A 24742-nucleotide genomic window follows, 5' to 3' on the forward strand; every position below is an offset into this window, starting at 1 on the left:
GGTCTTAGCCTGTGTCTCAGTCAGACTAAGGCCTTAGCCTGTGTCTTAGTCAGACTAAGAACGTAGCCTGTGTCTTAGTCAGACTAAGAACGTAGCCTGTGTCTTAGTCAGACTAAGAACTTAGCCTGTGTCATAGTCAGACTAAGAACTTAGCCTGTGTCATAGTCAGACTAAGAACTTAGCCTGTGTCTTATTCAGACTACGGTCAGAACCTTGATGTCCGGAGTCGTTTATGAACATGTGAACCGCGCAATACAAACACGCTGAGGGGGTGCATTTCGCCCCCTAGTGGAGCGGAGGACAAATCACTTCATTATTTAATAACTAGATTTATCTCTAGAGTTTGTCAGAAGACAGAAGAAGAAGAAGAAGTGAACCATGAAACATGAGAAACATGAGTGTGAGCAGAGAGTTAACGTGAAGTCCAGCCTTCAGAGCAGGAAGAGGAGGAGGGAGTAATGTGAGGAGGAGGAGGAGGAGGAGGAGGAGGAGGACGTCCCAGTGGAAATGTCCTCTCAGTGAAGCAAAAACTCAGTCAGATCGTCCTCCAAACACTGTCCACTTTTCTGCTGGTGTCTGAAAACTGAAGGTAAGAGAGAGAGTTCTCACTCTGCTGCAAATATCAGGAACTCTTTGTGTTTGTAGTTTTTGTGTCACGTGACTATGTGTGTAATAAGAGTTTAATAAGAGTGTAATAAGAGTTTAATAAGAGAAAGTTCACAATCCTTTTATTGTGACTCTGTTTGACTGTGAAGTTACAGAGAGAACAAAAACAGCCTGAACTTTTTAAAACTCCTGTTCTTTAAACTTGTTTTATAGTTGCTTTAAATCAGAGAAAATAAAAACTAACCCAAACTACAGCGGTTTTGTGATAAAGTGTAAAGTTTAAAACTTAATTTAGCTCCAACTTTTCTTCTTTAAACTTGTTTTTCGGTCACTTTAAATCAGAGAAAATAAAGTTTTTTTAGAATTTGCAGAAAAAAAACAACATTTTAAAGAGAAGAAAAGAAGATTTTTGTGATAAAGTGTAAAGTTTTAAGCTTCATTTAGCTTCAACTTTTCTTCTTTGCACTTGTTTTAAACAGTTTGCAGAGAACAAAAACACTCTTGTGTTAAAGCGTAACTTCCTTTTAAAGCTTTTATTTTCTCCTAAACTTCAGCTGCAGTTGAACTTTTAACACTTTTCTCCAACTTCAAACTTATAAAAATCAGACTAAAGGTTTCGTTTAAAGCTCAAAAACTCTCTCGTTTTCTTCGTTCTTCTGCCTTTAAACTCGTTTTAAACGTTTTCTCCGTCGACTCTGAACTTTCTTTTACAAACTTCTTCAAACAAACGTCAGCAGCTGCAGCTGCAGCAGCTTCTGTCGCCGTCGTCTGTTATCACCGAGAACATCTGCGAGGAAAATCACCGCCTGCAGGTAAACAAACGGTGATTATGGAGCTCTGAGCTCATTCTCTGTGGAGGGTTTTTGTGCTGCCACATCCACAGAAGAGGAGGAGGAGGAGGAGGAGGAGGAGGAGGAGGAGGAGGAGGAGGTGGTGTTTATTAAGGGTTTGCAGCAGCAGGAGGAGGTGAAGACACTTTAGCTGCTGCCGTTTGTCTCGTCCTGATGTTGTGCAGACTTTTCTCAGAGGGGGGAAGAAAAACAACGTGACACGAGTTTGTGAAGAAGAAGAGGAGGATAGAGGAGAAGAAGAGGAGGATGGAATTCCAGTCGGTTCTAATGGGAACGTTTTATTCCCACAAACGTCCTCCTCCCCCCCCCTCCCCCCCCCTGATTACTCTCATGTAACGGAATGTGCGTTGCCACGGCGACGAGTCAGCAGCTGTTTAAAGCTCTGCAGTGTTTGTTCAGACGCCTTCGCCGAGACAAAATGTTCCTTCGCCGTAAAAGTCGTCCGAATTCACGCAACTTTTCCTCCCTATCGTTTAAATAAATGAAACCAAACAAAACTAAAAAGACGGAATAACTAAAGCTGCTGTTATTTTGATCTGCCGTAGTTTTCCATGCCCGTTGAGAGTAAACGGAACCTTTGTCTTTGTTCGGCACCGCGAGAGGACACAATGAGACGTGACGCACACCCCGAAAATGTCGCGTTTGTGCAGAAGAATAAATGGAATCTTTATTCATTCTTGAGCGTCTGAGCTTTGGAAGATTAGCAAACGGCTAAGAGTGAGACGTTATTAGCGACGACAAAAACAACAACAACAAAAACGTCTCAAAGAATAAGACGCAAGATAAGATTTTCAGCGTTGAGAGATGTTAAAAAAATCAAACATTTATCTTTAACTTTACAAACTCTTCATTTGTCGCTCTTTTACTTTAGTTTTCTGTGAAGCGTCTGTTAGATTGTTGAGCAAAGCATGCTGGGAAAAATCATCAGTCCAGCTCGGCAAAGGTCTGGAAAATCTCTTTATCCTCGACAGGAAGGAAGGAAAGAAGGAAGGATTGTGTCTGGAAAAACCTGAGAGACAAAGAGACTATTCTGTCGAGGAAAGATTCAAAAATTTGTACTCATTGAAAGATATATTATGTATATACTTATATATAATTACTACCCTTCAAACTAATGCGTATATAATTATAATTAATTACAAGTCAAAGACGGTAATTACAGATCGACGAGAGGAAATAAAAGCAGATCATTAAAAGACGAAGAAAACATAGATAAATAGATTGTTAGGCTTTTATTTTGTCACTTTTGACACTTCCTGTCCACCAAACATTCAATGTTTTCATCTGCCTTTGTAGTAAAAAAACACACTTAAAGAGTCTGGTGTCACATGACCTGTGTGATCAGATTACATAGATCCAGATTACATAGATCCAGATTACATAGATCCCACTCTTTGTCTCACTCTGAGGACACCCTGTGTCTCTCACTCGATAAAGAAAAAGGGGGCGGAGCTTGGATTCAGGTGACTGAGCTCAACCTTTAATGAAATGAATCGTCTGTTTGTGGAGTAAACAAACGTTTAATGGTGATGTTTGTTCTAATGATTAATGTTGTTATTAGTGATAAATACAGAGAGCTAACGCTAACTCTTATTTACATCTTAGAGTTCAATAAGCCGTGATTTAACTCTGACTTTAATTGTCATCGAGGGACAGTTTTTGTCTGTTAAGTAGTTAGGCAGGCAGTTAGCTAGTTAGGCAGGCAGTTAGCTAGTTAGGCAGGCAGTTAAGTAGTTAGGCAGTTAGCTAGTTAGTTAGGCAGGCAGTTAAGTAGTTAGACAGGCAGTTAAGTAGTTAGGCAGGCAGTTAGCTAGTTAGTTAGGCAGGCAGTTAAGTAGTTAGGCAGGCAGTTAGCTAGTTAGTTAGGCAGGCAGTTAAGTAGTTAGACAGGCAGTTAAGTAGTTAGGCAGGCAGTTAGCTAGTTAGGCAGGCAGTTAAGTAGTTAGGCAGACAGTTAAGTAGTTAGGCAGGCAGTTAGCTAGTTAGTTAGGCAGGCAGTTAAGTAGTTAGGCAGGCAGTTAGCTAGTTAGTTAGGCAGGCAGTTAAGTAGTTAGACAGGCAGTTAAGTAGTTAGGCAGGCAGTTAGCTAGTTAGGCAGGCAGTTAAGTAGTTAGGCAGACAGTTAAGTAGTTAGGCAGGCAGTTAGCTAGTTAGGCAGGCAGTTAGCTAGTTAGGCAGGCAGTTAAGTAGTTAGGCAGACAGTTAGCTAGTTAGGCAGGCAGTTAGCTAGTTAGGCAGGCAGTTAGCTAGTTAGGCAGGCAGTAAGGTAGTTGGGCAGGCAGTTAAGTAGTTAGGCAGACAGTTAAGTAGTTAGGCAGGCAGTTAGCTAGTTAGGCAGGCAGTTAGCTAGTTAGGCAGGCAGTTAGCTAGTTAGGCAGGCAGTTAGCTAGTTAGGCAGGCAGTAAGGTAGTTGGGCAGGCAGTTAAGTAGTTAGGCAGACAGTTAAGTAGTTAGGCAGGCAGTTAAGTAGTTAGGCAGGCAGTTAGCTAGTTAGGCAGGCAGTTAGCTAGTTAGGCAGGCAGTTAGCTAGTTAGGCAGGCAGTAAGGTAGTTGGGCAGGCAGTTAAGTAGTTAGGCAGACAGTTAAGTAGTTAGGCAGGCAGTTAAGTAGTTAGGCAGGCAGTTAGCTAGTTAGGCAGGCAGTTAGCTAGTTAGGCAGGCAGTAAGGTAGTTAGGCAGACAGTTAGACAGGCAGTTAGCTAGTTAGGCAGGCAGTTAGCTAGTTAGGCAGGCAGTTAGCTAGTTAGGCAGGCAGTAAGGTAGTTAGGCAGACAGTTAGGTAGTTAGGCAGACAGTTAGGCAGGCAGTTAGTTAGTTAGTTAAACAGGCAGTTAGCTAGTTAGGCAGGCATTAAGGTAGTTAGGCAGGTAGGTAGTTAGGCAGTTAAATAGTTAGACAGTTAGGTCGGTGAGCAGTTAGCCAAACAGTTAGGCAGAAGAATGAATGTCTGCAGGTTGTTTTTTCCAGACTGTTTTGTCACTGAGGAGAAGAAAAAGACTTTAAATCTGTCGGGGAAAAAAGTAAGACCTGGGCCGGCATCAGTGGTTCCAGTCCGGGTTGTTTACCTCCGTTTTGCCTCGAGTTTACCCTTGTTTACTTTTGTTTACCTCCAAAATTAAATGCATCTAAGGAGAAAAAGGCTTCTTTATGAGCCTGAAGTTTCCCTTTTAGCCTCAGCGCTGTTTGATTATGAGCAGCTTTCCAAATAAAACAACACTCGCTCTCTCTCTTCTTTTTTTTGCTGTTACGTCAGTCGGTCCGTCCGTCCGTCCTCGGCGGCGCGGAAATACGTCGAGAACGGCGTGTTCCTCCAACTCAAACACTGAGCGGCCGATTTCTGCGACTCGTACGTGTCAGAGGTTCAGGTTTTTACGAAACTTCCCGTCAGCCGACCCTCGCCCCCCCCCCCCCACACACACACACACACACCTGCTCCACCTCAGCTTTTTCAAAGAGACAGAGAAGTTTCCTTGTGTGCCGGATTATTTGGAGACGTCCCTGAACGCATCGTCTGCCAGAATTTCTGTATTTTTCCACGGTCCAAACCTCTTTTTTTTGGACTTTTGCTAACCTTTAAAAACAGCGATCACCACAGTCAGAGTCTGGATTTATGCAGTTAATGCAACACATACATGCAAATTGTTCCCATTTTGATATAATATCCTTTTATTGGTTCATATTTTGATGGTGTCGTGTCATGTCACAAACCCAAACTGCAATATCTGTCAAATTTGGCAAAAGTTCCCTTTCATGATCTTTTATCTTTGTTTTGTTTGAAAGAATAGGAGAAAATACCCAGTTTCATGAAGATTCCCTGTGTCGTCATAACATTATGAACAAAGTTAGGCTTTATTAGGCATCATTAGGCATCATTAGTCTAACGTGTCTACGTGACATTAAGAAAACTGGACTATTGTCTTAGTCAGACTTACACTCACTTGATCAGTGCATCATTAGTCAGACTAACGTGTCTACATGACATTAAGAAAATTGAATCATTGTCTTAGTCCGACTAAGACTCGCTCGATCAGTGCATCATTAGTCAGACTAACGTGTCTACGTGCCATTAAGTAAACCAAATTATTGTCTTAGTCCGACTAAGACTCGCTCGATCAGTTATTCATTAGTCAGACTAACGTGTATACGTGACATTAAGAAAACCAAAATATTGTCTTAGTCCGACTAAGACTCTCTCGATCAGTGCATCATTAGTCAGACTAACCTGTCTACATGACATTAAGAAAACCGAATTATTGTCTTAGTCAGACTAAGACTCGCTCGATTACTTAATCATTAGTCAGACTAACGTGTCTACGTGACATTAAGAAAACCGAATTATTGTCTTAGTCCGACTAAGACTCGCTCGATTACTTAATCATTAGTCAGACTAACGTGTCTATGTGACATTAAGAAAACCAAATTATTGTCTTAGTCTGACTAAGACTCGCTCGATTAGTTATTCATTAGTCAGACTAACGTGTCTATGTGACATTAATAAAATTGAATCATTGTCTTAGTCCAGCTAAGACTCGCTCGGTTAGTTATTCATTAGTCAGACTAACGTGTCTACGTGACATTAAGAATACTGAATCATTGTCTTAGTCCGACTAAGACTCGCTCGATTAGTTATTCATTAGTCAGACTAACGTGTCTACGTGACATTAAGAAAAACAAATTATAGCGTTAGTCCAACTAAGACTCACTCAATCAGTGCATCATTAGTCAGATAAGATGTTAGCATTAGCAGGTGTTAGCGTCGTAGGAGGCCGCGATCGTAAAAACGTGTACGAACTCGACTCCATGAAGGAATGCCGCGTATTATTCACCGCCGTCGAGTGAAGAGTGAAATGTTTGAAGAACATTTTCTCGTCTGTTGTTCTGTTTTTGTTGCTCGAGGCTTTTCGTCAAACACTCTTCGCTCCTTCTCACGGACGACGTGCAAACTTTTGCCTCTTTTTCCGCATGTGTCCAAACACGTCGGCTGCATTTTTTTTAAAATGTCCGACGCCCCGGCAACCAATTTGTGAAATGTCAGCTTCACTTTCAGCCCTCGAGGTTTTTTTTTTGTTGTTCGGTCTTTTCAGTGTTGACAGACGACGGAAATTGTCTGGTTTTGGTTTTTGTTCTGAAGCTGTTTCTGTGTAATCTGAGGGGCAGGAATCCAGAGTATGTGCAGCTCTGTCCGCTCAAATCTGCTAATCTGCTCCTGCAGAGTTCAGTCCAAACTCAGGAAGAGGGTTTTTCCATCCCAGTAGCATCAGACACACACACACACACACAGTATCTTTGTGTTTGTAGATATGCCGATGATGTGAGATTATTTCCTGATGTCTGGACTCAAACGGCCGATAACGAATCACAAAAACACGGAGGGAGACGAAGCAACGCTGCGCTCTACTGCGAGAACAAAGATGCCCTTATTTAGCCGCTCAGACGTAATAAACAAAAGAGAAGCTGCGACAACGGCTGCTCACATCAGAGATTATGAGATTCAGCTTCTACGAGATGTCAAAAATGACACTTTTACATCATTTAATGAACCTTTTATGACTTTTGCTCTCTTAATGTTTTTGTTCTCTTGGCTAAAGAGCTGAACTTTCCACGTTTTTAACCTCATTTAGCTTTTATGACGTAGCTGTTTCTGGCAGAGTTTCACGTATCAAGGCACAATGGTGACTTTGTGTGGGAATCTGGAACTCTTTGGAAATGTGAGGACACTTGTGTTTTTGCTTGCATCAGCTTCTGATTATACGATATTAACGCTGGTAAAACTTGACTTTAGTTAGCATGAAAGAGGTCGCAATTTCATTTTGTAGGAATTAGCGCAATGGTTTGTTAGTCCGACTAAGACTACCTTGATTTTAACCAGACTAACGTGTCTAAAACTGGACTATTGTCTTAGTCTGACTAAGACTCGCTCAATCAGTTACTCATTAGTCAGACTAACGAGTCTACGTGACATTAAGAAAACTGGACTATTGTCTTAGTCCGACTAAGACTCTCTCGATCAGTGCATCATTAGTCAGACTAACGTGTCTACATGACATTAAGAAAACCGAATTATTGTCTCAGTCCGAGTAAGACTCTCTCGATCAGTGCATCATTAGTCAGACTAACGTGTCTATGTGACATTAAGAAAACCAAATTATTGTCTTAGTCTGACTAAGACTAGCACGATCAGTTACTCGTTAGTCAGACTAACGTGTCTACACAACATTAAGAAAACCAAATTAATGTCTAAGTCCGACTAAGACTCGGTTGATCAGTTCATCATTAGTCAGACTAACGTGTCTACATGACATTAAGAAAGCTGAATTATTGTCTTAGTCCGACTAAGACTCGCTTGATCAGTTAATCATTAGTCAGACTAACATATCTACATGACATTAAGAAAACTGGACTATTGTCTTAGTCTGACTAAGATAGGACCTTTAACGTAAACACACTGAGGAAGTAAATGCAAACACGTTGATTGGGGGCGGAGTTTACGAGGACGTAATGAGGAGAAACAACCTTTAAATAAATAAATAGCAAAATTATTATTTATTATTATGTTGAATTAAAGACATTAAAGTGTGTTTTTTGTGTCTTTGTGTCCAGACGCAGACTTTGAAGATGAGGGTGTGGATCGTCTTCCTCTTGTGCCTGGCTGGACACGCCATGGCTGCTCCTGTGAGTCACACTGTGTGTGTGTGTGCGTGTGTGTGTGCGTGTGTGTGTGCGTGTGTGCGTGTGTGTCCACGTTTGTCTTTTAAGAGCGTCTTCCTGTCTTTATGTGTTTTCCTGAAAGAGTTTACGTGAGAGTGTGACTTTGTGTTTTTGTGTTCATGTGAAGTTCCTGTGTTTATCCATGTGTGTGTGTGTAAACCTGGTATTCCTTATGTTGTGGGGACCCTTAACCTATTTACACACTCACGTTGTGGGAAAATCAAGTCTCCATCACATAAAGAGGTTAGATTAGAGTTGGGGGTCAGACTAGATTAGACTAGTAGTAGTTATGGTTCAACACAATGTCCTCTGAAGTCATGTAAACCAGTGTGTGTGTGTGTGTGTGTGTGTGTGTGTGTGTGTGTGTGTGTGTGAGCATCTTCCCCCGACTGTAAACTGTGTTTGTGTGTTCATGTGTGGGTACAAACCTATCGTGTGTGTTCTTGTATTTGTGTCCTCCTGAGGACCATGAATAAACACCACCTTGTCGGGACCAGTGGTCCTCACGGAGACCAAAACCTGGTTCCAATGAGGCAGAACCTCATTTCTGAGGAACTGGTGAAGTTTAGGACTTTATATGAGTGTGAGCATGTGTTCTCGTATGTGTCGCTTGGTGGGGACCAACAATTGAATAAAAACCAACAAAGTGAGGACATTTTGGGAATATAGGACATTTTGAGAAAATGAGGACATTTTGGCAACTTCAAAGGTTTTGTTGTGGATTAAGACTTGGTTTAAAGGGGGTTTGATGTTTAGTAGTGATGGTTAAGGTTAAGATGAGGGTCTGAGGAATGCATTATGGTCTGTGAGGGAAACCTGTGGATGAGATCAGACTTCCTTTAATGTCCGAGTGTGTGTTCCTGTTTAAGAGTGTTAATTGTTCACCGCGTGTGTGTGTGTGTGTGTGTGCGTGTGTGTGTTCCAGACTGAGGAGGAGCTGGTGACCGAGGAGCCAGTTTTCGAGGTCAGTCCAGATGTTTGTGGTTTTTCTCCAAAAAAATGTCTTTAAAAAGCTCCTGAAACTGAAAAAATAACAAATTCACTTCATCGAGTTTGTTTTTCCCCGGGTCTTCACCACTGTGTGTGTGTGTGTGTGTGTGTGTGTGTGTGTATGTGTGTGTGTGTGTGTGTGTGTGTGAGAGAGAGTGTTTCTCCAGCTGTTCAGTGTGTTCCTATATGACATCATCTGCTCCTGACTTTACTGACAACACAGACAAGTGTGTGTTTTTAACGTGTGTGTGTGTGTGTGTGTGTGTGTGTGTGTGTGTGTGTGTGTGTGTGTGTGCAGGCTGAGGAGGAGCTGGTGACCGAGGAGCCAATTTTCGAGGTTAGTCCCTGTTTTTTTTGTTCATAAATTCATCATCATCATCATCGTCGTCGTCCAAAAGTGAACAGGAACACTTTTCTTCTCCTCTGAGTTTAATTTGGCGTCAGACAGAAGCAGCTGCTCACAGAGCGATGATCTGTGATCTGTGATGGAGCTCAGAGGTGGAAAGAAATCCAACATGTGATTGATGCTAATGATGCTAACTTCAACATTCTGGAAATAGAAGCTAAAACGTTACGTTCAAAGCTTTAAATCTTTACCAAATAAATAAATGAATAAATAAATAAATAATAATAACATCATTGCTCCAGTGTAAACACTCTGGCATCGTTCCGTCGAGTCCAAATTGCCATGTGAACCTTTTTATGGTTTCCTGCTGCTGAAGTCCAGAGGGAGTTCAGATCCCACAGCCGGTAAATTTAACTCGCTCTGCGACCGCTCGACCGCCAGGAAGCTGCTACGTCTTTTTATGGCTTCACCACATGTGGATCCAGCTGCTGGTTCTTCAGGGAGGAACCGTCTTCCTCTTCTTCTTCCTCTTCTTCTTCTTCTTCTTCTTCTTCTTCGTCTTCTTCTCGCGGTTCAACGTTCAAACCCCTGCGTCTGTTTTATTCACGCGGTTTGCTTCAAAGCGGACGTCATGCATAAAAATGGAAAAAGGAGCCGACATGTGACTGTCTGGAGTTTGACCTCTGACCTCTGACCTCTGATGTTCAGGAGGAGGCCGACGTGGGCGTGAACCCAGTGCAGGTGGACGTCGGAGAGTTTGACGAGGCCATCGAGGTCATTGAGGAGGTCGATGAGAGTAAGTTCATGCTTCTGTTTTTAAAGAATATATTTCATCCCAGATTAAATGAATGCAATGAAAAATCTGGCATAATTTCAACTAAAAAAAAAGTGCCTAAAAAGGTTCCTTAGGAAACGTATTTGAGAATAAAATCATAAAAATTTGATCAAATTTTCTTATTTTGTGCAAAATGAATATTATTTAATATTTCTAAAGTCTTATAATCAGATTATTATCCAGTCATATTCTCAGGTCGTGGCATTCAGACTGAAAACAGTGAGGTAATTAATCCTATAATGGAGAAAACTGCAGATTTACAGCAGCACATATAGTAAAATAAGAAGAGTAAATGTACACTTTCAACATTAGGACGTGTATATAATATAATATATACAATTTATGAGGAAAATTAACAGAATGAAACCATAAAAAGTGGATAAACTCTTGTTATTTTGTGAAAAATAAATAAGTAACTTCTTGAAACAAACAATCAAAATATTCTCCAGCCTTGTTTTCAGATATAAATAATAAATAAAAGTTGAATTGTGCACCATTTTATTTTATATTTCAGTGGAAAAATGTCATCTTTGGTTTAGGATTCATAAAATACAACATTAAAGGGAAAAAACTATATGAAAGAGCTGTAAATGTTTGTAGTTTCATGTGCGTTTTATTGTGAAAAGCAGAGTAAATATAGTGAAGTAAAATTCCTGAAAAGTGTTTGTTTGTTTTGAGGACACGACGGTTAAAAAAAACATGAAATATGACGTGTTTTTCGTCGCCCACAAGAATCTGCTTCTGCGTCCGTTTGTGACGACTTTTGATTTAACTGCGTCTTCAGAGTTTGACGAAGCTTCGACAGCGACAAACTCAGACGGCCGTAATAACAGAGGAGACGACTGTAATTAAAATGTTCTTTGATTCAAAGAGGAAACTCAGCCCAGAAACTGCAGCCGCAGGAAAACTCTTCAAACTCTTTAAACGGCCACTTCATACCCAAACCAGACACATGAGACGTTTTGTTCTGTTTAAAGTCGTGTTTTTAAAAGTAGTTTTCAAATAAACAAACAAACTTTATTAGAGTTTAAAGTCAAAACAGTTTATTTCTGTCATTATTGATCATTAATTCTATAATAATCTTTTGTCACAATGTAAATCAAGTTCATCTGAGGGAGGAGACTTCGACCAATCACAGGACAGTTCAGAGGAAGAGAGTTCACCCCCTAGTGGCTGTTATAGTAATGCTGTTCCAGTGTCGGTAACATCTGCCTACGCGTCAAAGAAACTTAAAAAAGGAGTATAAAAGATAGTCAATATTAAAATTAACGGGAAGACGCCAATCATATCGGAAACCACTGCACGACCCTACCCACATACACCTTAAACACTATATATGGACTTTAGCACACCTGCTAGCCTAGCCTAGCCACTAGCTCACTTAGCTTAGCCACAAAATAACAATAAAAAAGCACATACAGTTGTCTCACATGTGGTCCAATCAGAGACAGAGTCTACGAAGAGGTAGTGAGGACAAAGTGGACAAACTACCAATAGCTGGAGTAAATAGGTTATTTGAAACACATATTTTAAATGGCTCCCCCTTGTGGCACTTCAAAATAAATAACTTTGACTGTATGTTGGCAAGTAAGAGTGTTTTTTCTTTTATTTACTGCCCCGTCCATTAAAGACTTACCACTAAAGAAAAATTGCCCATTTCCAACTCAGATCAATATCTGTTGTATATTATTGACTAAATACCGATTTCACTTGTTACTTTTATATAAATTGAATAACTGATGTTCTGCTGCAGATGTCTGCATGAACTATCACTGCAAGAGAGGCAAAGTGTGCGAGGTGGACGAGGACAACACCCCCATGTGTGTGTGCCAGGACCCTTCCACCTGTCCACCTGCGGAGGGCGACTTCGAGCACGTGAGTTTCACAATATTAACAATAACTATAACGACGGTTCAGGACAGTTCATAGTTAATTGAAATTGTAAAAGTGTTTACAGACTTTTTAAAATCCAAATTTGGCAGTTACTACTTGTTTACGTTGTAAAACTGTTAGCATTTCCAGGCGTTTTTTACACAAAGACACATTTGCAGTGTCCAGATATTCTTGTAGTACCTGTAATATTCACCCGTCACCACCACAAACCACATTAACCCACGATGATTCCACATTAACGTGTCAATCGAAACTAAAACGTCTCTCTCTTTCAGAATTGCGGCACCGACAACAAGACGTACGAAACCGCCTGCCACTTCTTCGCCACCAAGTGCACTCTGGAGGGAACCAAGAAAGGCCACAAGCTGCACCTGGACTACATCGGACCCTGCAAATGTGAGTCCACTCACGACACTTCGTCGCTCTTTGGTGGACGGTAGTTTATTGTTATTTTATTTTCCTTACAGATTATTTTGCAAATTTACACAGAAGATTCACGTTCAACAGCGCTAAAACAGCTAGCTTGAATGAAATAGCCTATTAGCTACACTAGCCAAAAACTGTTACTACATTCAACTTCAAAATACCGAGGTCTTTTAGGTTTGGTTTTCTGACGTAACTGGCAACCCGTGGTTGCTCGGCAGCTGAGACTCTACTGACTGCGATGATTGGTAGACGGCGGTAGGTGGCACCACATGAGTTCATTTTGTTATATGAACATTATTCCTGAGTCTCTGTGACATATTAGGAGGATTTTACGGCCAGTTGATTTAGATTTCTCACATAATGCACCTTTAACTGATTATTTTACAAATTTACACAGAAGATTTGCGTTCAACAGCGCTAAATAGCCTATTAGCTACACTGCAAAAACTCCCCCGACTAGAAGTACGTCAAATTTTCTTAAATTGGTTTAGTTTTTCTTGTTTTAAGAAGTAGAAAATGGGGGTTAGGAACTTACCTAGAATAATTTAAACTAGCTTGTAAATTTAGTTAATATCAGGCTGCAAAGTTGCTTAAAATAAGGAAAACAAACCAAAAACTTCAGAAAGTTTGCTGATATTCTGTCATGTAAGAAATGTTTGCTTAAAATAAGTTTTTCCTTTACATTATTAAGATTATTTCAGGTTAGAATTCCAGTGAAAAGTTGGATATTTTTTGCTTTAAACTTGTTTTTCAATATTATATTTCAATTCCACAGATGCAAGGCTCATTTAACTTTATTGAAAATGACTTTTTTACAGTGTAGTTTGTTTTTGGCTCACTTCCTGCGACATTAAACCCAGACAGAAATATGAGTTTTTCCAGAGATAACACAGAGGTTGCAACAATAGATCTGAGTCCACTTCAAGGTGCAGTTTGTGGATTTAGACGATTTTTTTCCTCTTATCGTACGTCGTGTTTTTACACGCTGTGGTTTCTGATTTAGATCTCAAACCCAAGGCTGAAGCTCAAAGCCTCAGAATTTGTCTCTTTGACTCTTGAAGGAGGACGAGGCGCGTCCAGACTCGCAAGGACGCATTTCTGACACAGAACAATTTCAAGCAAACACTAAACCCCACGGGGGCAAAGGGTTCAGGTGGAGATCAGGGCGTAACTCCATCAACCAAAACATGGATTAAAATCACTAGACTGCACTATATTTATCTGAAATCTGCTCAAATTAATCACCATTATCTTCTTAAAGTGTAACTAAACACTCAATCAAACAATCTCAGCCCACATTTTGGCATTTTCCAGAATCAGACATTGGGTTTCGTTGCCCTTTAAACGCTGTTATGTTCTAATAAAAGTTTCCCATGAAGACGTTTTTCTTGACTTTTCCCCCGATGATGACCTCCGCAGACATCGAGCCGTGCATGGACAACGAGCTGAAGGAGTTCCCCATGAGAATGAGGGACTGGCTGAAGAACGTGCTGGTGACTCTGTACGAGCGCGACCAGGACAACGACCTGCTGAACGAGAAGCAGAAGCTCAGGGTGAGGACGCAGAGTTTGTAACCACTAAACTACGACGTATGTACGATGAGGCTGCAATGACGCCATGGTTAGAAATACCCAGTATTTTTGTTTACACTTATTGGTCTGTATCCAGTAATGTCCAATAAACATTTAACAAGCTCCTGAATTAAAACTATCAACTGTAATTCATTGCGGGGCCACCAGAAATGTTTCTGCGGGCCGCCATTGGGCCCCGGGCCGCACTTTGAGAACCAATGGGTTAGAGCAATATTGTGCTCTATTTACAGTGGTGAAGATATAAAATGCCCTGTTTTCACGTTTGCACCTTTAGGCCTCGGGTGTTTTAGTTTTCAAGTTGGGAAAAAAGTTGGGTAAATTACAGCAAATCTGCATGAGATCTGCTAAAAGTTGTGTTTTTGTGTCTGCAAATTGTAATTTGACCGTTAACAAGAGTCCAGTTTGGACTTTAACTCAATTTAAATGAAAGAAAAACACTTGCTATTGAATCCAGGTCATTAAATTGTTGCGTCCATGTTTGGTAATGCTGTAAAACAGGAGCTGGTTTTAACAAGAGGCCTTAAAACGGTTAAATAAAGCTACGTTTACATGAAGTGGAGACTCTTTAAAGTAGAGTATAAATAATGGCAGATCACAGAGGAACACAGAGTTTTATTGTTATTGAAGTGACTCATAAAGGATGAAGTCCAAACTCTTTGAGAATATAACTCGAAATGTTAACATCGAGATTTTTATACAAAGGCTGCCATGTTTCAACGTGGATGTGTTTGTTTTATTTCTCAGGTGAAGAAGATCTTCGAGAACGAGAAGAGGCTGCAGGCCGGCGAGCACTCTCTGGACCTGCTGGCTCAAGACTTCCAGAAGAACTACAACATGTACATCTTCCCCGTTCACTGGCAGTTCGGACAGCTCGACCAGCATCCAGCTGACGGGTACGATACACGGGCAAAAATAATCTTATTTTAATGGGTTTAACGGGTCTTAAGATGTAAAAAAAAAATCAAATTTTGAAAAAAAAATTCACATTTTGAAGAAAAAAAATGTAATTTTGAAAAAAAATCACATTTTCAAATATACAAACTCTCAATGAAACAGTGATTTTCCCCACGTTTTTAAAAGACCAATAAAGATTTAAAAACCCCTTTAGTGAGCAACAGACATGAGGTGAGCTAACTGTGGACTGTGGAAGTGGGTGCTTTATATCCACAGCTGTGGTTGATTGTGAATGAGTGTCAGGTGTGCAGTGAGCTCAGCCACGCCCACATATGACTGAGAATAAGCTGCATAAATAAGCTGAATATGTTCTGTTTAAGACAAAATAATCTGATAATGGATTAAACATTTCTACAGACGTTTTCCAGGTCTCTTTTATATGCCTGTTGTTCTTTGTTGTTGTTTACCTTCAGATACCTGACTCACTCAGAGCTTTCCCCTCTGCGAGCTCCACTCATTCCCATGGAGCACTGCACCACTCGCTTCTTCGACGAGTGCGACACCGACGCTGACAAATACGTGGCTCTGGAGGAGTGGGCCGCCTGCTTCGGCCTCAAGGAGCGTGAGTAACGTTCAAAAACACACGCTTTTCCAAGTTCCACATACATTATTCAGCTCATTCAAATATTCAAATTTTTTTAAAAATTTTGGACGAGTATTGTATATTTTTGTGAAATTTTGGACCAAAAATTTAAAATTTTGTAAAAAAAATTTGAAATAAATTCAAATTTTGAAAAAAAATCGAAAAAAAATCAAATTTTATAAAAAAAAATCAAATTTTGAAAAAAAAATCAAATTTTGAAAAAAAAATCAAATTTTGAAAAAAAAATCAAATTTTGAAAAAAAAATCAAATTTTGAAAAAAAAATCAAATTTTGAAAAAAAAACATTTTGAAAAAAAATTTACATTTTGAAAAAATTACAAATTTTTGAAAAAAATCAAATTTTGAAAAAATTCAATTTTTGGACGACAGTATAGTTTTTCTCAAAGTTTGGACCAAAAATTTCTCTTTTGAAAAAAATTTCAAATTGTGGACGACATAGTATAGGATGAAGTTTGTGTCAAATTTTTGACCAAACATTTTTTCACTTTGTTATATGAACATTATTCCTGAGTCTCTGTGACATATTAGGAGGATTTTATGGCCAGTTGCTTTAGATTTATTACACAATGCACCTTTAAATCGTGTAAATGTGACGTCTTCTGCTCGATGTGCACTGATGTTCTGAATCGTTTGTGTTTGCAGAGGATGTCGACAAAGACCTCATCATCTAATAAGCAGCAGCAGCAGCAGCAGCAGCAGCAGCAGCAGCAGCAGCAGCAGCAGCAGCAGCAGCGTGACAACTCCTAGTCGCTACTAACGGGACGAAGGTGCTCATCCCTAAGTTAAAAATCACAGTAAACGGTGCTAACGACACATTTGTTTTTAGTTTGTTTTTATTTGTTCAATAATGACGTTTTTTCCTACCTATACCACTAAAAAGAAAAAAAGACAGAAAAAGATTAGAGAAGAGAAATAATGTGCACAGTCTGTACTAACAAACAAACAAACAAACAAACAAACAAACACCCAGTAAAGAAAACTAAAGACCTCTGATGTAAATGTATGTTGTTGACAATGTTGTAACCAATTGTCCGGGGCTTTAATCGCATTTGAACGATTTAATCTGAACGGAGACAAAACTGTAAAAGTCCAAAATAAAGTTTCTAAATAAAAGCTCCCTCTGCTTGCTTTTTACTGAACAAATATTTAGTTTGTGCACTCCTTTGGTGGTGGACTCCTTCTTTCCTGCTGTCATTCTGTGTATCTTTACGTGAGTTTTTTTTAGTATTATTATTATTATGATTTTGAATCGTTTGACTACTGCTAAACAAATAAAGAGGATTTGTTGTTTTGGACGTTGACATGAGAGGGGAAATCTCGCCGGCTGAGTTGTTCTCACGTTTCAAAATAATGTTTTCTATTGACACTGAGAGCTCGAGACAAACTCTGTCCATGAATAAAAGACTCTGGGAATCTCTGCGTGAGTTCAGATCTGCGTTTATTTCACCTGCTTTGACCATATTTGACCTCTAGCAACACATTTTTATTTTATTTTAGGTCGTCTAAATATTTTTAAAACTCTGTGAATGCAGCCGTTGTTCCGCAGTAACGTTATTAAAAACCTTCACTCGTGAGTCTAGTTTAACTGTAAAATGTATTTTACATTCAGTCTTTGTTTACAAAAGTGAGTGAGCAATAACCACCAATAATAGCCTCGGAAATTAGCAGTAGCTAGCACTAGCGCTGTTCAAATCCCCTCCAGCTTTCACTGCAACGTGTACGAGGCATTTTGTTTTTGTCATATCAGCTAATACTTTTCATGGTTTTCAGTGAAAACAGCTCACAAGAGCCGCTAGCTACCGGCTGCTAGCTACGGGCTGCTAGCTACCGTCTGCTAGCTACAGGCTGCTAGCTACATGGTTGTTTTCATTCTGAAGTTGATTCTGAGATTCTGTGAGATGAAGGTCTGAAATGTATTTTATGGACCTTGTACCAACTGAATCAACAAAAATATACAAAATCACTTCTAACTGTTGATGAAACAGTGATTTCCCCCAAGTTTTTAAAAGACAAATAAACATTTATCTCACTGCTAAGACAACCTTTTCTAGCTGGAAATCAGAATTTCTGACATACACCAAATCCCATTGAGAAAATCAACATTTTTAGCTCACGGCGACACAGGAGCTGCTGGTCTGCTGCTGCCTCGTGTGGTCACTTTGTGTCACTGACGTAAACGTGAACAAAGGTTTTAAAACACAGAAGTTGCAAAACAAGACATTATTATTAGTCTTGATGGAGGCAGCAGTGGATCAACATCTCCTGTGTTGCTGTGATGTTAAATCACTGAATTTCTCTACGGGGTTTGGTACAGGGGGAGTGAGTGGTTGGAAAAAGCTGCCTAGCATTGAGATAAAGTGGAAAACACCAACTTTAAGATGTAAAAGTGCAGTTTAGGTTTAGTTGTGTCTGGTTATGTCAGTACCTTACATGAGCATAAACACTTTCTGTCGTCGGAGAGACTGAAAATAACCAGAAATCACAACTCCACAGTTTGAAATCAACAGTTTACAGTAGAGAGAAGAAGAATCCACAGGAGAAACTGGCTGAGCGGCTTCACACTTCACTGTTACTCTGCGTTTTCTCTGGCGTCTCGCTGTGCTCGCTGGTCCCCTGGGGAGGGGAGGGCGAATCCCTGCACCCTGTTACCATCCCCACCCGCTCATCCAGACTCAAGAATGTGAAACAACAGCCGAGCCGAGTCCACAAAGCCTCCTCTACTCTGCTCTGCTCTGCTCTCAGCTGCAGCAAGGATTCATAAAAAAAAAAAAAAGGAAAACGTTCTTATTTTCCAGCCCTCGAAGAAGAAGAAGAAGGGGAGGGTTCGGTTCTGTGTTTCAATCCTGGGAAGTTAACGTTTGTCCACCTCACGACTGACACCACAAGACTAACAACTAGCTTCGAAAAAGGAACGTATTCAAGCTTCTTTTGCATTGAAATTAAAGGGAGTCGGGGTGTGATGCTTTAAAACCCGCTAAAAAACCTGATTCACGGCATTCTCTTTGTCAGTGGTTTTTCTGATCCGTTTGGTTTTGTTTGGGTCGTTTACAGAAAAACAAGTCGTACTTCAAGCCGAAAAGTTAGATTAGTTTAGGGTTTTATTTCGTCACCTAGAGCCAAGAACCAGTTTGATAAATCGAGAAAACAGTACTTTATTGTCCACATTCCTATAAATGTGGACATAATTCACATAACTGTCACCGTGTTCTATTGAAGAGTAGCTGAAAATATCAGTATTTTACATTCAGTCTTTGTTTACAAAAGTGAGCGGGCAATAACCACCAATAATAGCTTCGGAAATTAGCAGTAGCTAGCACTAGCGCTACAAACATTCACGGCTAACGGCCACTAGGTCTTAAGTGTTGCAGCAGAATTGACAAAAGGAACTCCTAACACCTCGCCCATAATAATCTAATCTAAGCCTCCACAATCACAAACCAGGCCCCTATTGGACGATACCAGCTGTCAATCACACCGGTGCCCACCCATATACACCCTATATTTGATTAGACTTTCCTCTAAATTGGAACACAACCACGTTCTATTGTACAAACAAATCTGAAAATGTTTACAATGAGTTGCCAATTTCCCCACAGACCTACGTACATTCAAACTCCCTTCCAGAAGAGTCGCCCCCTAGTGGCTAGCCACCATATTATCACTCCCTAATGAGAATGCCCTCGTGTATGAAGGAATCATTTGACCTGGGAGTGAATTGGGAACAAAAGCCCATGTAAACCCAGCAGGTATCGCTCAGTTTTAGATTCAAATGTGTTGTTTGGGGGTTCCTTATCCATACATAATGAGTCCTTTCAACATTCCGCTAAACTCGGGGATTAGCCGTCAAAGGTCCAGGTTGCTCCGACCTCATAATCCCTTTTCTTTCCACCACGTGAGCAAATGGTCTTAAAGGGATACGAGGTATGACTCACTGAATCAAAGGATGCATCTAAATCATCCAATTTGTAACGGAGTGAAGTGACCTGAACGCACCTCATTTGCACAAGCAGCCGTGATACGAGTTTAGCAAAGTTTCTAAACATCAAGGAAAGACCGACAACTTGAAAAAGCACTGAAGTAGCACATTTGGGCCCAAAAACTCAATGGAAGTCAGACTTAAACCAAGGTAATGCTTTATTTGTCTCAAAAGGTAAATTACAATAGTCCTCCAAGACGATACAAACATATAATTTACAAATGAATGAACAAACAATGGAGAGAGGACGTGGCAGGACTCGTCTTTGTCGGGCAACAACAGAGCAAATGTACGCCGACGTAGCACTGAGGTCTAATAAGACGAGGACGCGGCGATAAATCCACCATCACAACCGATTGGCGACAGTTTTCCTGAGGTTCTTGGACAGAAGGGGATGGTTGGATACGGGTCTATAATCAGCTAAAACCCGTGGATCAAGATCCAAGCAGCTACTTGTAAGGACTGTGGTATATGATGTAGACAGAGGGAGGTGAACCTTATCCACTGTGGAGGTGCCACTTAAGGGTAGAACATCTTTCAGAAGGTTCACCCCACGTCCTTGAGTCAAGTGTGCTCGTTCTCTCCGGGTTAGAGTGGGGGTTTTCTCTGGGTGCTAGCTGTGTTCCTCATAGCATCGAAACAATGTGAGGGTAATGCTCCTGACTTTAAGGCACTGACATTCACTCTGGAGTTGTACTGCTGGCACTGCTCCTAATTCTAGGAAGGTTCCTAGTAGGGGATAATGGGGTAAAATGCAGAGGATGAATTTCACCACAGGGATGAATAAATTAACCATAACTTTGATACAATTCGTTTTCTGTGCGCCAACTACACAATCTAAGAAAATAGGGAAACAATCACAACGACCACAGAGAAGCAATGTCTACTAGCTTCTGTAGAAGCCCAACATGATGGAAACCGAAGCACACCCGTCTTTTGTTTTGTTTGTTTACTCGCCATATATTACTAGATAACCACAAGCACATTCACTGACACAGTAATGGGTTGCTTTGGCACCGAGAAGGGACCGCCAATAAAGCTTAATAAAATCTGGTGTTAATGGGGTTAAAACCATTCCGTACTTGCACTTTGGACTCGTCGTAGAACTCGCACTGGTCGCCAGAGTTGTACTCGTCGCTGTCGCCGTACTGATCGCCAGAGTCGTATTTGTTACTGGAGTCGTAAGGGTCGCTGCAGTTGCACTCGTCGCTGGAGTCGTACTGGTCTCCGGAGTCGTCGCCGGGGTCGCACTGGTCTTCGCCGTCGTCGCTGGAGCCGTACTCGACTCTGACGTCGTAGTCGCCACTGGATCCAGACGGGTACGTGGACAAATCCGATCGCGTTACGTCCTCTTCCTCGTTCGTGGCGCAGTCGCTCTCCCCTGCCGTTGCTGTGAGGTCGAAGAGGACGCGAGCGTCTTCTTGCAGGAGAAGAGGATCCTGAGATGCGCCGTCAAAAAAAAAAAAAGACGTGTCCTCGTTTTCTGCCTTGGCGTCACACATGGCTTTGGAAACGCAGGTTTCGTCTTTAGCCGCGGCCTCCATTACGACTACAGGGACGCCGGTCTGCTCCTCGGATGCGGCTTCTAACACAATCGCGGGATGTTCTTGAACGACAGCTTCAAACACGACGGTGGGAAGGCAGGCGTCACGTTGTTGTACAATGTTGTACATGTTTGAGGAAATACAGGGGTCTTCTGCTGTGCCATCGACTAAGACTATGGGAGCGCAGGGGTTTTCTTGTACTGTGGTATTGAAATCTTGTGTTGTGCCGTTGATCATGACTGTGGAAACACAGGCGTCCTCCTGTTCTACAGCCGAGAGAACGCATGGGTCGTTTTGTGTTGTGGCATCAATCACGGCTACAGGGACACCAGGGTGCACTGGAGCTACTGTGCTGACCGCTAGTTTTGGAGCCCAGGTGTCTTTTTGTGCTGTTGTAGCATCCATAGCTGCGGGTAGCTCTCCAGACGCAGCTTTGAACACGATGGCAGGGTCCAGTTGTGCTGCGGCATTGATCACGACAACGGGGACACCGGTGTGCTCTTGAGATGCAGATTCAAACACAATTGTAGGGTCTTCCTGTGCCGTGGCATCTAATACGTCTGTGGGAGTGTCTTCTTGTGCTAATGCGTAATACATGGCTTTGGGAAAACGTGTGTCTTCTAGTGCTGTGATGTCAGCCATGACTACTGGGACACCGGTGGGCTCATAAGCTGCAGTACTGACCACTAAATCGGGAATACGCGAGTCTCCTTTTGCTACTGCTCGATTATCAGCGAAGGGAAAACGGGTGTCTTGCGTGGTGGCATCAACCACAACTGTTGGGACATCAATTGTCTCTTGCGTTGCAGCTTCAAACGCAATTGCAGGATCTTCTTGTGTTGTTGTGTCAAACACAGTTTTGTGGTGTCTTTCTGCTGAAGCATCAACCGTGACTACAGGGACACCAATGTGCTCTTGGGATGCTTTGAGAGCTCGGGTGTCTTCTTGTTCTGCTGTGACGACCTTACCTACACGGACACCAGTGTGCTCTTCAGACACAGCGTCAAACACAATTGCAGGGTATTTTTGGGCATCTAATCCAACTGCTGACACGGGAGCGTCTACTTGTGCTACCGCGTCGTACACAGCTTCGGGAAAACGGGCGCCTTCTTGTACTGCGGCGTTGAACACAATCACTGGGACAGCGTTGTGCTCCTGAGATGCAGCCTCGAACACAAATGCAGGTTCAGGAGTGTCTACTTGTGCTACCGCGTCGTACACAGCTTTGGGAAAACAGGCGTCTTCTTGAGCTGCGGCATCAAACAAAAATGCTGAAACTCGGGTGTCTTCTTGTGCTACCGCCTCATACACGGTGTCTTCCCGTGCTTTGGCATCAACGATGACGATGGGGACGGTGGTTTCGTCTCGAGCTGCAAACGTGACTACAGGGGCTTCCTGGGCTGTGGCGTTGAATATGGCTGTAAGAACATGTTCCTCTTGTTCTACGATGCTGTACGTGGCTGAAGGAACGGAGGGGTCTTCCTGTGCTGCGGCATCAATCACAATTACAGGGATGCCCGTGTGCTCTCGAGACGCAGCTTGCAACTCAATCGTAGGTTCTTCTTGTGCCGAGGCATCAAACACGATTGCGGGCCGATGGGTGTACTCGTGCGCTACTGCATCATAAATGGCTTCAGGAAAGCAGGCGTCTTCTAGTGTTTCGCCATCAACCATGGATTCAAGGACACCGAGTTCCTCTTGAGCTGCAAAATCAAACGCTACTGCGGGGGCTTCTTGCGCTGTGGCATTGAGCATGACTGTAAGAACACAGGCGTCCTCTTGGTCTAAAGTGTTGTTCGTTGCAGAGGGAACCAAAGGGTCTTCTTGTGCTGCGACGTCAACCAAGATAACAGGAAGACAGTTGTTTCTTGCTGCAGGGTCTACCCCGACTATGTGGCCACCAATTTCCTCTTCAGCTGCACAGTCAAACACAACTGCAGGGACCTCTTGTGTTGCGGCGGTCAACACAACAATGGGATCATGGATGTCCTCTTGTTCTATAGTGTTGTCAATTGCTGAGGGAACCCAGTGGTCTTCTTGTGCTGCGGCATCAACCAGGACGACAGGAAGACAATTGTCTTGTCTCGCTTCAGAGTCTCCAAACATGTGGCCACCAATTTCCTCTTCTTGCGCAGAGTCGAACACAACCGCAGGGACTTCTTGTGTTGCGGCAGTCAACACAACTATGGGAACATGGGTGTCCTCTTGTTCTTCGGAGTCGCTCATCGACGAGGGAACCCAGGGGTCTCCTTGTGCTGCAACATCAACCAGGACGACGGGAAGACAGTTGTCTTTTCTTGCTTCAGAGTCTCCAAACATGTGGCCATCAAGTTCCTCTGGAGCTGCAGAGTCAAACACAACCGCAGGGACAACTGGGGGGTCACGGATGTCCTCTTGTTCTACGATGTAAGTCATTTCTGAGGGAAACCAGTGGTCTTCCAGGGTGACAGGAAGATAGTCTTCAGAGTCTAAGTCAATTTCCTCTCGAGTTGCAGAGTCAAACACAAATGCAGGAACTTCTTGAGCTGCAGCGTTGAACACTACTGTTGGAACACGGGTGTCCTCGTGTTCTGCAAAGTCCGCCATTGCTGATGGAAACCAGGAGTGTTCTTGTGCTGCCGCGTCAGCCAGGACAAAAGGAATGAAGTTGTCTTTTCTTGCCGCGTAGTCTTCCCCGAAGACGGGACCACCGATTTCCTCTTGGGGTTCAGCGTAAGGTGAGGTTCTGTTGTCGAACATGAGGTTGGAACCACAGACGCCTACTTGTTTTACAATGATGTACATGGTTGAGGGAACTCGGGGGTCTTCTGCTGCGGTTTCAACTATGACTAAGGCATCATCTCTTGCTGCAGAACAGACCATGACTTCTGGGACACCGGTTCCCTCCAGAGATGCAGCACTGAACAGGACCGCGGGGACTTCTTGAGCGGCGGCCCTCAGCCTGACCTCCGCCTCTTTGGTACGAGCAGAAACCGAGGCCACAGAATCACCTCGGCCTCGCTCTTGAACAGGGAGGAAGTACTCGAAGAGTCTCCTGACAGTCCTGGTGACTGCTGCTCCCGCAAGGAAACATGCCATAAATACCATGATGACATATGGTGATGTAATCCGCTGTGGCGACCCCTAACCACTCTTTGGTTGTTGTTGGTTTTTTTCCAGTTGTGGTGAGGTTTGAGAAAATTCTGCATTGGTGCATAACTGACTTTCAAACTGATTAGCAAAAACAACTTGAAAGGTAATGCATAGATCAAAGGAAAGGCCAAATTTAAGGTACACCACATGTGGACGGAACTTCACTACAGTCAATTTGCCAAATTAGCACTTGGTACATCCAGAGCAAGGTTCAAGAAGGCACCAAATCCAGAGTAGAACATCTCTGAAGAAATGTTAAACTTCCGTGTTTACGTCATTGGATACA

General features: G+C 42.1%; 1 protein-coding gene across 2 annotated transcripts; it reads left to right on the forward strand.

The window, feature by feature from the left end:
• The first annotated feature begins 513 nt into the window (after positions 1-513).
• sparc (secreted protein, acidic, cysteine-rich (osteonectin)) lies at positions 514-17221 on the forward strand. 2 transcript variants are annotated; one of them, XM_083906352.1, is made up of 12 exons: positions 514-589; positions 8057-8128; positions 9090-9128; positions 9453-9491; positions 10209-10296; positions 12089-12210; positions 12504-12624; positions 14074-14207; positions 14991-15139; positions 15614-15762; positions 16447-16477; positions 16511-17221. In XM_083906352.1, exons 2-11 carry the CDS (start codon positions 8072-8074, stop codon positions 16473-16475), a joined length of 927 nt encoding a protein of 308 aa, XP_083762478.1. In that variant the 5' UTR covers positions 514-589; positions 8057-8071; the 3' UTR covers positions 16476-16477; positions 16511-17221. The 2 variants fall into 2 exon arrangements, with proteins under 2 accessions (XP_083762478.1, XP_083762477.1); XM_083906351.1 differs by having other exon boundaries at positions 16447-17221.
• The last annotated feature ends 7521 nt before the right edge of the window (positions 17222-24742 follow it).

This window comes from Microchirus variegatus (genome assembly GCF_963457635.1).
Source record: "Microchirus variegatus genome assembly, chromosome: 19".
Lineage (NCBI taxonomy): Eukaryota > Metazoa > Chordata > Actinopteri > Pleuronectiformes > Soleidae > Microchirus > Microchirus variegatus.